This window comes from Porites lutea, chromosome 2 (genome assembly GCF_958299795.1).
Source record: "Porites lutea chromosome 2, jaPorLute2.1, whole genome shotgun sequence".
Lineage (NCBI taxonomy): Eukaryota > Metazoa > Cnidaria > Anthozoa > Scleractinia > Poritidae > Porites > Porites lutea.
The window spans coordinates 56,407,337-56,420,362 of NC_133202.1; the positions used below are offsets into that span (position 1 = coordinate 56,407,337).

General features: G+C 37.4%; 1 protein-coding gene across 1 annotated transcript; it reads left to right on the forward strand.

Annotated features, from left to right (window-relative positions):
* Positions 1 to 105: 105 nt before the first annotated feature.
* Positions 106 to 12,801, forward strand: LOC140927240 (serine/threonine-protein kinase greatwall-like). Its single transcript, XM_073376878.1, has 14 exons — positions 106 to 271; positions 1,523 to 1,578; positions 2,063 to 2,163; positions 3,257 to 3,348; positions 3,903 to 3,995; positions 4,792 to 4,838; positions 5,379 to 5,467; positions 6,229 to 6,344; positions 7,567 to 7,756; positions 8,153 to 9,718; positions 10,785 to 10,898; positions 10,993 to 11,094; positions 11,861 to 11,971; positions 12,181 to 12,801. Exons 1-14 carry the CDS (start codon positions 224 to 226, stop codon positions 12,225 to 12,227), a joined length of 2,772 nt encoding a protein of 923 aa, XP_073232979.1. The 5' UTR covers positions 106 to 223; the 3' UTR covers positions 12,228 to 12,801.
* The last annotated feature ends 225 nt before the right edge of the window (positions 12,802 to 13,026 follow it).

Sequence of the window (13,026 nt, forward strand, 5' to 3'; positions counted from 1 at the left end):
ACCTGTGGTTTATGCTCATAAACTTCCCAGAAGAACTTGCAAATATAGCCTATTGGGGACTGGGAACGATTACACTTTCCGCGCAGAAATTTAAACATGGCGGATGTTTGATCACTGATTCGATCTTTAGCTTATTTTCCACTTTCGCTGTTTGTCTAGAGAGTTGGCTTACAAAGATAAATTTCTTCGAATACTACTTTGTTAAGTACAGATTGTTTTTAAGATGTGTGAGCCCTCTTCAGAAAGCAAGAAGAATCGCCACACGCTAAAGGTTGGTCTAGTTTGGATGATATTTTCAATCTACTAACTGCACGAGATGTCCTTTCCTCAACCTAGGATCATCTTTCAAAGACAGCCATAACTACTTTATTCATTTACAGACACGGTGACGTTAATTTCCTTTGAATTGAATCGAACTAAACGATTAAAATTAGTTTTAACATGGTAGAATATATAATTAACTTATAGATGTAGCAACGGTCACAGTCCGACTCAGGTCCGGCTGTGTTGATATGAGAATCGGATTGCCAAGTAATTTACTGCCGATTGCGAATGAACAAATATGATCCATTGCTTTATCTATCGACAGCTTCCGTATTTGAGGGCAGAATGATATATAATTTTATTGGAAAACATCTTAGTTTAATACTGGACTCAGAGATCAGTCATACTCATATGACGAAGATTAATAAAATAATCCCCCAAATAATTTAAGCTTACATATGTAATAAACATGATGATAACATTCATGTAAATTTATAGTTTTTGGTCCGCTACAAAACTATAGCTGTAATAACATTATTATTGCAACTGGAAAGGTTACATGTACAAAAAAGCCCTAGGATAGATAATACCTAAAATCCTAATAACCAGTAATCCTACCTACAATAATAATTAACAATTACCGGTAATGATGAGGCTGAGTATCTTATGAAGAATTATGGAGATCAAGGAGGGTGTTATCGGCCGAGGCGGATAACACCCTCCTAGATCTCCATAATTCTTCATATGATATGAAAGCCGAATGCAATAATTGTTTTATTATTCATTCAAAATATTTCCTAGTTTAAAAACATGGCTAAAACATGCTTACCTCCATCGATCCATCGATGTTAAGTTAATCTTTGATAGTGCACATTTAGGTTTGTCCAGCTCCACAAATATTCTCCGAATAGCATATGTCGCCCGTCAAGTTGTCTTCTTGCTGTTCTTGTCATGTTTTTAGCTATTATTTCGCCTAGTTCTTACTCTTAAAAGGAGTGAAATGTCTGCCATTTTTCAAGTTCACAACCAAAACAACTCAACCTCGTCCCCAGGTCTTCTCGGTTAAGGATGGTGTGTGGTTTTGACGTCATTTCCTCGTTAAACACAAAATCTTCCAAATTTGTGGTCATCAGTAACTGGTTATGGTGAATTAAATGTGTGCTTTTAGCCAATCAGAATTGGTAAAATATTTTGAATGAATAATAATAAGTATTGTTTTTGTCCTTACTAATGGAATATATAATTTTCTGCTTTATAGCCAACTGGTATACATGATTTCGATATCATCAAGCCAATTAGTAGAGGTGCATTTGGGTAAGTTGCTTTATTGCATCTGATTGATAATCCATAATAATTAGAAATCATATGATAAAAAAATAATTGGTTTAACAAGAAGCAATCAATGTTGCCAAAATAACTTACACTGAATTGCTAATTTAAGGCTACCTTTACTTGGAAACATCATGCGGAACCTTAAAAGTTTCTCACATGCTTGTGAATGATAATGTGCGTGTGCTTATCCTTCTATACAAATTTTTTTCCTGGAAAATTGCATACAATGTAATTTACAATTATAAAATGTGACCTCTTAATAGTTATGCATAATTTCCAATATTTTTCACCACGTATCGGAATGCCTGTGATATTGCTGGAGCCAAAAAATATTTCAAAAGGAAGTAGCAACCACTCCTAGTTATAGGCTTCTGTACCTCCAAATGTTAAATTAATATTATTTAAGAAGTTTGCAATGTATTTTAATACATGTATCTCATTTCTCTTTATTTCAAACATCTATTAGACAGGTTTTCCTTGCTCATAGGAGAGATAAAGATAAACAATTTTATGCCATAAAAGTTGTGAAGAAGACTGATGTTGTCAACAAAAACATGATTGAACAAGGTTTGTATGTCTATTTCTTTTTCTTTTTTTTTTTTAAATTGAATTCTTAACTGTAAATTGACTCTTTTTTTAATCTCCCATAATGCACTTTGTCTGCCCCCCACTCCCCCCAAATTTTATGCATAAGTCATGTTTTCAAATGCTATTCATTTGGGAATATGCAATCCTCCCAGGAGCATTTGAAAACTAAAGCAACATGTAATATAGTTGTGAATGTAATGGCAGGTTACCTCAACAGAGAACCTATTTCAAATTAATGTCCCTGTTATTCTCAGACAAAATACCTGCTGGCCAGCAAATTTGTCTCAAGATTAACTTTCCCCAAATTTCATTTAGTTACATACATGCCCTCTGACAGAATAATGTGCTTACTGGTTGTGAACAGTACAATGTAAAGTGACTCTCTTCGTGTGAATGTTGATATGTTATTGCAATGTAATTTGTAATATTGTAAAAAAAAATTGAGAATTATGCTTTGAATGGTTTCAAACATTGCAGGGTGGTTGGTGATGTCTTACTATTAGACAGTTGTCTTACATACTTACTTACTTACTTTATAAGAATTACACACCCAATGATGTACATTGTAGCACATTGCACTTCAACAGTTTCCTTATTTCCTTGTTTGGCAGAGGGGTGGGTGCAGAGTAAAAGTGCTTAAATTCAATTCCAAACACTCTTAGTGCATTTGCAGATACTCAGAGTATCTGTGAGCACTGCGCTAATCAAGGGTGTCAGGGTTGTAATGTAACTACAGTATGAGTGAGTATTCATAATTGTGCTTCTATTTAAGATTTCTCCCTCAATACTGGCATGCTAATCAATTATTGCGTTGTTTCTCATTGTAGAGAAAAGTATGTTGTCTCCAATACTATGGTAAATAACTATATATGAGAATTAGGATCCTGTCCTTACTTCACGTTTACCTGTATTTTCACATCAAAAAGTATCGAACACAGTAAGACTAAAAGAGAATACAGCACCACTAACCCTCATCTATTAGTATTAAGACAACACACTCGACATGCAAAACATTCATTCAGGCATGCATGTTATAACTGAATGTTATTTCCTACGTTTTTTTTTTTTTCAGTTGTAGCTGAAAGGGATGCTTTAGCAATCTCAAAAAGTCCATATATTGTCAACTTGTTTTACTCATTTCAGTCAAAGGACAGAATATTCCTGGTTAGTTCAATTACCTGTATAAATTTATGTTTCTAATTTTTTTTTCTTATCCTGTAGAATACATGTACCTGTACAGTCAAGTGGTAATAAGTGTGTGTTTGATTATCAATGCTCTTTACGAAAAAACTTGTACTTTTACACCAGACCCAAGTGTGCAGTAAAATCAAGCAGAGACTGGAAGTAGTGTTGTTTTCCCCTTCAGTTTTCTTCCTGGGGTTAGGCTGATATTCAGATAACAGGGATGTAGCTACGTCAAAGCTTTTTTACTCAACTGCACCCTCAAAATTGCCCCATATTTTTTGTTTTAAAGTGTAATTTTTGCTGGTGGTAAGGTCTCTTTCAGCTAGTGAAATTAGCAGGCTGTTGCTCATAGTGAAATTCCTCGGAGCATCTGCAAAAAAATGAAATTAATTTTATCATCAGACACTCAGATAGAGTAATTCCTTCCAGTATATAATAATTTATTATATTACCACTCATTATCACGAAAGGCTTCAGTTCCTCAGTTGTTCGACATATAGTTACTAAATGATGCTCTATAATTTTTAATTTAGGTAATGGAATACTTAATTGGTGGGGACTGCAAATCTTTGCTGCATAACCTGGGATACTTTGATGAGGATATGTCAAGAATTTATATAGCGCAGGTACACATGACAGTATTACAATGTACGTTGTGGCTCAATTTTATCCTTGGTTTAAATTTCTTTTTTTTTTCAATATCTCAGCAAAATACATTTACATTACCATTACCCCAAGACAAAGGAAAATAAAATTTAAACCAAGTCTAATAAAATGGAACTACATGTACATTCATAATACAGGATGTGTTCCTTTGGGATAATCCAGATCAGGATCAAGATCACTTGGATCACAGTGCATCAAACGAACCACAAAATCCAAGTTGAACAAGGATTTTGCGGTAATTTGAATGTACATGTACCATCTTGGTAATCTTGGATAACAAATCCTGATTGAGACCTGGCCATCCCAAATGGTGTGCACCCATACTGACCATACAATTACACTTCTTGGTATATTGCTGCAATAGGGAGGAGATTTGCGTTTGACTTTTTAACTAAGTCATTTGTTTTATAATAAACATCAGTAAGTATGTGCACATGTTTTTCAGTAATGCCAGTTCTTGGTATAGTTGTGCCAAGTATTATATGGCCACACCGTTCCTTATGGTTAAAGAGAGATAAAGTAGAGAGTCTGTATTCAAGTTTCTTGGGTTACAAAACAATGCTATATGGCAGAAACCTAACAAAATTTATGTACTTTACAGCTCATTAATAATTTTATTTCATTTTGTAACATAGTTTGTTTTACTGCTTTTGGCTATAACTTCATGTAATTCTTTTAACTGTTTTCATTATAAGTTGTTCTATAATAATTATTCTAGATTGTTATCCCTGATAGTTAGTTGCTTTCCTATTTTAGGTTGTTTTAGCTTTGGAATACCTTCATAAACATGGCATTATTCACAGGTAGGAAGGTTCCCTAGGAGGCCTCATGAAAATGCATACACAAATATGCTGTTGCGGGTGGTTTAACATTGTATTCAATCATGTAGTTTGTTATGCTGTAGACGAAACTTCTATCTGGAACCGTTTTCATCTACATTGTGAGTGAATTAAGGTTAAAATGGAATCTCCGTTCCGTTTAGGAGTCCATTCGAAGTAAAAGATATGAAAAGGAAAACTAAGCATCACTTCAAAGTCAAAAATACCATTTTCAGGTCTGCAGTAGGTTTTGCTGACTAGTTCCCTCTTGTATGGCGTATTATACTTTTACACGATTAGATACATTTGTACACAGTAACATGTATGTAGGTTTTATGGTGCGCAATATAGAGCGGTTTTCACTTGACTGTCGTAAAACCAAAACCAAAGTAAATACACTAGCCAACCAAAGGGCGTAGTAAAACCAAAACCAAACCAATTCCTCAATTACTTTCGACAGTCAAGTGAAAACCGCTCTAAATTATGAAACATAATTCAGTTTCCAATCCTAACTACAATGAATAGGGATCTCAAGCCAGACAATCTTCTAATATCCAATGAAGGAAAGATCAAGTTAACGGACTTCGGACTGTCAAGATTAACTCTTGAAAGAAGTAAGCAACCTTGATTGTTGATAAAATATCCCATTAGATTTTATGTACCACACAACCCTCAGGACTTGCGAATTCTTCAAAGTACCAGTCGATAACAGATAGAAATCTCGATGTATCCATTCTTTACCTGCATTGCGTGCTTACAGAAAAGTCTGGATAATAAATTTGGAAAAATGACAACATTTTTGTTGTTTTTTCATACTCTCTCTTTTTTTTTCATATAAGAACCTTTTTAATAAGAAAATTCAGCCTGAAATTTGCCAAACATTAAGAACATGCTAAGAACCACCCGAGGCTAAGAGAAGAACAATTTATTTTTCACTGCTTTTACTTTCCTAAATCCAGAAAATCTGAATTACATAATGTCCTACATGGAATCAGAGTCAATGCAAAATTCTGTTCTTTCAACACATTCCTATTGTGTACGGTCTATAATACATTTACATTGTCCTTGTACCATACATTAAAGTGAATACTATAATCATTGTCTTATCTTGTCAATATCTAGCTTAAAAGGTGTCAGATTTCCGTTTATTGAAGCTTAAGAACATCCGTAAGAACATTTCCAGACTAAAACTGACCAGAAAATAAGAACGGTCCAGGCTCAACTCGAAAAATTGACATTCTTATAAAAAAGAGTGTAGCTCAACTGTCATCTTCAGTATGAAATCATGAAGTACTGGGCCGAGTTAAATTTAGCACGCAAAAAATGAATGGCTAATGAGCAAAAACTGCTTATTTTTTGGATGGCACTTTTTCAGAACCGAGCTTCATTGATGTTATGAGCACACCTTCTGTGAACAAAACTGACAAAGCTGGATCAAGTTTTTTCAGGACTCCAGGCCAAGTGATGTCATTGACTTCGAATTTCACTTTTGTAAGTAAAATTACACAACTTTTGCATGTAGCGCGCATCAACAATCATACAGGGAAGTCTTTAGAAAAACTCTCATGACTTAAGGGTCCTTAAGTCTTAAAGTGCGTTCCTTTGGGATGATCAGGATCAGGGATCAGGGATCCGTGATCACTCAGATCATGTTGCGTCAAATGAATCGATGAAGCCGTGTCCTGTCAGTGGATTCATCGGGTCATTTAACGTAACATGATCCGAGTGATCACCGATCACTGATCCTGATAGGAACACACCCTTAGATAATCACTTGTTTCCCATCATAACTGCAAGATTGACCGCGAGTACGACTTTGCCAATGAACTACATTATATTCATTATCAACGACATTTCATAGTTCCTCAGAGCGAATTGAAGGACTATGCGCAGCAATAGGATGAGCGTTTGAATATAATTAGGATGGCTAAGGTACCGTAAAATTCCGAAAATAGGCCCCTCCATGTATAAGCCCCTCCAAATATAAGCCCCCCAAACTCGTAACGCAAAAAACCCTCCGTTAAATCGCCCCTCCGAATATAACCCCCCCCCCCCCGGGGGGGCTTGTACTTGGAACTTACCCTTAAATACAAAGCAAAAAAAAGCAAAAACGGTAAATTTCTTTCCAACTATAAGGCTAGCCCAATCGATTTTGAAACGCAAATTTCCCTCCGTAGCTAAGCCCCTCCGAATATAACCCCTCCAAAAATAAGCCCCTCAAAAAGGGCCTTTGAATATAAGCCCCGGGGCTTATTTTCGGAATTTTACGGTACTTTATCTATTTAGGCCCCCGTCCACACGAATTCTGATCTTTTTTAAAACGCATTTTTTTACACTATCAGCCTATCATCCAAACGAAAACAGTGAATCCGCTCCTTCATCCGCGGTCTATTCTTGTGAAAATAAAATGAGGTTTCAAAAATATCTGGATTGGTGTGAACGGGCCCGGCCTTAGTTGATGGAACCAACTATCAACGAGTTTTTCAGTCCCCCACCGTCGTAACATCATTGCTTCTGTAGAAACTAATCCATTGACCCTCGCAAGCCGCAAATGCTTACCAGCCATGGCGATTGTATATCTGAAGACTCCTTATCATCGGTAGGATAACGCTCAGCGCATTGGTGTGTCATAAAGTCGTGCTTATTATTAGCAATGAAATGATTCAAAGAACAAATGTCTCTTAATGCGATCATCAGTTTGTTTGATCCACAGTCCCTGTCTTCTGTGAAGCCTGCCTATAGATCTAGACTTAACAGCAGCTGTGGAGAATTACAGCACCACTTGGAAAACACGCCTGCAGTGCCATGTGAATCTTCTGTTAGTGACACCGAAAGAATCCCTGGTGCCACTCCCAAAACTGCTATGAAGCCTTGTGATCAAACGCCTCTCGCTCCATTGGCTGGTGAGCTTTTCAAAAAATACTTATTTGGACAGACTATATGTGGCATGTATTTAATAGTACAGCTTGTTTATTAGCAAGATTCACATTTTCAGACTCCCACATTTACATATAATATTAGTTGAACGCACTTCATTTCCATGGACCGTGCTTTCATGGCACACTTCCAGTCCCTAACACCACTGAACTCGAATGTATTCACAGTTTGTTTTCCTCTCAAGAGGAACACATTCAAGGGCACGTCTGTTGTCCTCTCATCCACCGACCACGACTCTTCATTCATTCATTCGTTCGTTCGTTCGTTCGTTCGTTCAGTCATTCATTCATAATAATATGTAGATGTATTACGCTCTTTCTAATTTGGATAGGGTAACTAACTGAACAGACGTTGTTTTGCAGGTCAAGGCACGAAGAAAAGAACCCACTTTTGTCCGAAAATCAGCCAAAGAACATTTAACGTCGACGACCCTCCAGAAACGCCTCTTCTTTCAGATAGAGCGGGTCACAAAAATGTTAGAAACAGATCCCCAGAGGAAGATCATGTGCTGCCAGCTAGTAAGAGACTTCGCCATTCTGGCCTTACCGCTGAGATCGATGCTCTGTCCTTAAAAGAAATCGGAAGGAAAACTGCTAGAGATCCTCTGCTGGAAGTTTGTGTCTCAACGTCTCAAATGCCTGGTGAAAAGAGCGCAAGCGCAGACTTGGTAACTTCACCTTTCAATGCTCAAATTTATCCAATGGAACACCGATATGGAAGTCCTGTCACAGAGAGCGACAAGGCGAGCCCACAGGCCGCTCATAAATTTCTTACACCCTCAAGCCCACCTTTCTCTACAGCTGGTAATATCAAGTTTTTCAGTCCACGTGAAAGATCAGGAACAATTACAGAGTTTTTAAAGGAGAAAGGACAAGTCACACCAGGGAGCGACGACTGCTCTAAAGGAGAGCAAGTGATGAGCACCTTGACACCTGTAACGTCTGTGGCCCCAAGAATCGTGTCCCCCGAGGTGCAGTTTTCTTCGGGTTATGTTAGCGGAACAAACAGTGAAACAGGAAGCGACTTTGACCATGAATCTCCTGTGTTTGAGAAAGTTCCAGATGGCGATTGTAACAAATTTGAAGGAAATCCAATTTGTGCGAGGTTGTTTCAAGGCCGTAAATTAGCAGTTGATAATCTTAACACGAGCACTGGTACCACTCAGGATACGAGTGGAAGTTCAGGCTTTATCGAAAGTCCAGCCAGCAGGTCCGCTCTGACCTGTTCAAAGAACAATCAGTATCCAGCTTTTAATTGCACTCCGTGTTCATCTAAAATCAAAGTTTCTGATCAGATAATGCGTACAGCCAAGGAAAAAAGAAATAACTATTTGGAAAGGCGTGAAAGTGGAGTTTCTTTTCTACCACCTTCACCCATGATCGGGGCCACACCTGAGCCATGTCATTTTGTTCTACGAGAAAGGAGCATAACGATCGAGGTTGAAGACCAGGAGAATATCAGTGAATTGCATGTTGGCTCAAGAGGAAATGTCAATTCTGATGAAGAGGCTTTTATTAAGTCAACTGAACCTTACAAGACTGTCGATGGAAATTCAAGCGTCGAATCTTCTCTTACTCGCCCTCGATGTCTTACTATTCCCTTTGAGAACGACAGTGACAAAGAAAATACCTTTGAGGAAACATACTCAAAGTCAACACAACACACTGGTATGGAAATCAATTCACCCCTTATGGCGGAATCCCCAATGGATGTCACATTCAAGAGTCAGGCAAGCTCTAAGGGCACTCCGGGTATAATGGAGGTGTCTCAACAGTGGCATCATACCTCGGCCCCTATTATGCGTACTCCTTTTCGGACCCCGAAGTCTTGTCGCCGAGGCAACCGACCGCATGCATCACCACCTAAGAACAGGATACTTGGAACTCCAGACTATTTGGCTCCAGAAATTTTGCTAGGGCACGATCATAGTAAGTGTGTCTCTAAAGCTACGTGCAAACGGACGCAAAAACTCCCAACAATGTTGGGACCTGCAGTGCACCGTGGGAAGGATAAAACCCATAAGCCTTTGTAAACCATGTGTAAGGCACGTGTTCGGCTCCAACAGTGTTAGAAGAGCTGTGCAAACGGATCCAACATTGTTGTGCTACGCTTTGGCGATCACGGGACAACAGAAATGTTGGGGGTTGTTGACTCAAAAGTTTGGCCGGTTTCAAACTTTACGCAACAACTCCCAACAACATGCGACAGGGTGTGCAAACGGACGAAACATGTAACACCCAACAATGTTGGGAGTTGTTGGCCAACAATTTTGCGTCCATTTGCACGGGGCTTAAGAGATCAATGCATTTTGATAATGCATTAAGGAAGAGTCTTGACTCTAACTTTTGTCACAAAGCCTTTGGAGAAGAGTTGTAAAGGACTCTGTTTAAATAAAAATAACAGATAATCATCCCTTTCCTTTTCCCCAAACTGACAACATTGAGTATCAGCTGACAGAGTATTTGGCTAGAGTACGGCAGTTGAGGCTCTCATGCAAGGAGTTAACTGCTCTTTTTCTGCAGACTGAATAATAAAATGGCTTGGTAAAAGTTCTTCCTTCTTGACCCTATTCATTTAGGATAGTAATGGTAGAAAGAAACATTCAAGAAAACACTAGAAAATATTGCAATTTGACTGGATGTATGAAAATATTTATTCTCTTCTAATAGCATTAAGGTCAGCAAGAGTTCCTCGATGCTCACTGCTTCTTAGAAACGCTGTGGATACTCTAGCTGCTGTTTCACCTTTTCGAACAAATTCTAGCATTTATACTGCAGCTTCAGCTACATTTGCGTTATGTGTAGGAGCCAGAGAACGACTCGATGTAATATTCTAATTACTACTAATTATTAAGAGTGATGAGGAATTACATGTAAAACTAAACAACTTTTAAAGGGAGGATAGTATTCATCGCCTATCTTTCGAAACAATGAGAAACATAGTTTAATTCACTAGAGAAATGTCTCTGAGCATGGGTTTTATTTTTGCCTTTAGCTCCTGCAGTGGACTGGTGGTCACTAGGCGTTTGTTTGTATGAATTCCTAACTGGAGTTCCACCATTTAATGACGACACCCCAGAACTGGTCTTCAGCCACATCATGCAAAGAGGTACGTTGCTAAATCCTTTTCTAGGCAAAGACTTGTCTCAAGAATATTCACTAATGAGTTATCGAATATTTAAGACTGATACATCATTTTCTAGAGCTACTTTGGCCTGAAGGAGACGAAGCACTGTCTGAAACAGCCGTTGGGGCCGTTGAGAAAATTCTAACCCTTAAGGCAGAGCTCAGACCTGGAGCATTAGGTATTTTAATGCCGTCTTTGTTATATAATAATTCTAAACAACAGCAACGACAAAAATTGCAGAGACTTTTAAGTTTAGTTTCCTTAGTTTTTTTGGTCGTGTTGCTTGCAACGTTTATTCAACTACCAGATTCACCACCTGGTTACGTTAGATTGTGTTCAAAGCGCATTTGTTTTATCGATTAAAAGAGGAAAAAAGATTATTTAGCGAGTATATAATTACGTACCGAGGATAGTCTGCGCAGATTTAAGACTAAAATTAGGAGAACAGACCTGAGTGCCTTAATTGAGGATGGCTGTAGACGTTGCATGCTGTGCAATAATTAACTTTGAGACCCTAATTTTTATCCTGTTATCATAAACATACATTTTTACGGGTAAATAGGTCTTATTTTTTTTCTTTTTCTTTCCTAGCTTTTACTATTTGAATGACTATTTTAACATTATTTTAACTCTATTTTAGTATTTAATTTTTTTATTATTATTATTATTTATCTGTTATTTGTGTCACCAATTAGTACTATGCGCTAGAGATTCTTGACACGTTAACAAAGTTCACTACTACTAGTGTTAGGCGGGTCGAACAGAAAAAATGTGGATTTTACAGACGGTCTCTATTTCATTTAGACTACACCAGGGAAACAAGCCAGACAACTCAAATGCCGTTTGCTTGTTTGTTTGATATATACTTGATAACTCAAGGTTCTGATTTGTTTTTGTCCGTTAGAAGTAGTTTAAAGCTAACTTCGTATCTCTTATCCTTACAGAAATTCAAAGTCTTCCATTCTTTTCAAATCTCGACTGGACGTCCATCGAAAGCCATCCTCCGCCATTTGTCCCTCGGCCAGATGATATAACTGACACTACATATTTTGATGGTAAGATCAAATTCCTCCAAAATCACCACTCCAAAATAAAATTTCCCAAACATTTTCCCTTAATGCTAGTTATACAATACTGAGCCAAATTCTTTACATGTTTGTTAGTTTAAACTTCAGTCAATAATCTCTCCCTTCTTCTCTTAGAGAAATTATTACTTGAAGACTGCAAACATCATTATAATACTTTAATTTTTCTCTCTCTGCAGCGCGAAATACAATACAAAATCTACGCCTTTCTTCCTTTAGTCATTGAGGAGAGACGAAGTTTAGGAGTACACTATGGCTATATCATTAACAAATTATCATTAACTATTGATCCGTGAACTGAGAATATTTTCTGTTAAGCTTCACTGATTTTCTACCGAATGCTTCTTTCTTGTTATTTATGTTGGTCCTGCTCATGGCTCTTTGTTTCCAAAATTTGTGTACATTGTAACTTTGAAATTTTGCCGGGAGGTAGCCTTTTAAGTTCCTATCACGGCGACTTCTGAAACGTCAAGTATTCAATTTTAGGCATCATATATTAAACGCAAGAGGAGGTTTCCATCCAGTATTCAAACACTAAAAAGCGAGGTGTAGTCGAGGTTTTTTAAGAAGTGTCTGTATACCGGATGAAACATTCTGCTTAGTGACTGATATTGCATCTAAAGGCTTAATTTTAGAAAGAAATTCAAAGCTTAACTTTGCATTCTGTACTTGATTTCCGTATTGTCCTTCATGTATCATTAATAGATTAAAGATATTTTGTTTTGCTTCTTGTCGTGCATCATAAGCCTCTGCTTTTGAATTCTTGTGTTGACCCTACTACATCTGCACTAATATACATGTATAAAGACAATTTGAGTGTGTTGAGGCGATGTGTTTTAGGCGAGCGATAGTATTTGCACTAATATACATGTATAAAGACAATTTGAGTGTGTTGAGGCGATGTGTTTTAGGCGAGCGATAGTATTTGCAATGCTAATATAAAATTTATTTAGGACGTGACGTATTATTATTTTTGTGCAAAGTAAACGGCATTAAAAACGGCTTGTTATTTGTCATGTTTTTAG

Bases quoted from the DNA above. Each gene is read 5' to 3' on its own strand.
- LOC140927240 (XM_073376878.1), top strand. From the start codon at position 224: ATGTGTGAGCCCTCTTCAGAAAGCAAGAAGAATCGCCACACGCTAAAG. The intron at 4,839-5,378 runs GTAGGAAGGTTC...TACAATGAATAG, and splicing joins AAACATGGCATTATTCACAG to GGATCTCAAGCCAGACAATC. The intron at 7,757-8,152 runs GTGAGCTTTTCA...GTTGTTTTGCAG, and splicing joins GCCTCTCGCTCCATTGGCTG to GTCAAGGCACGAAGAAAAGA.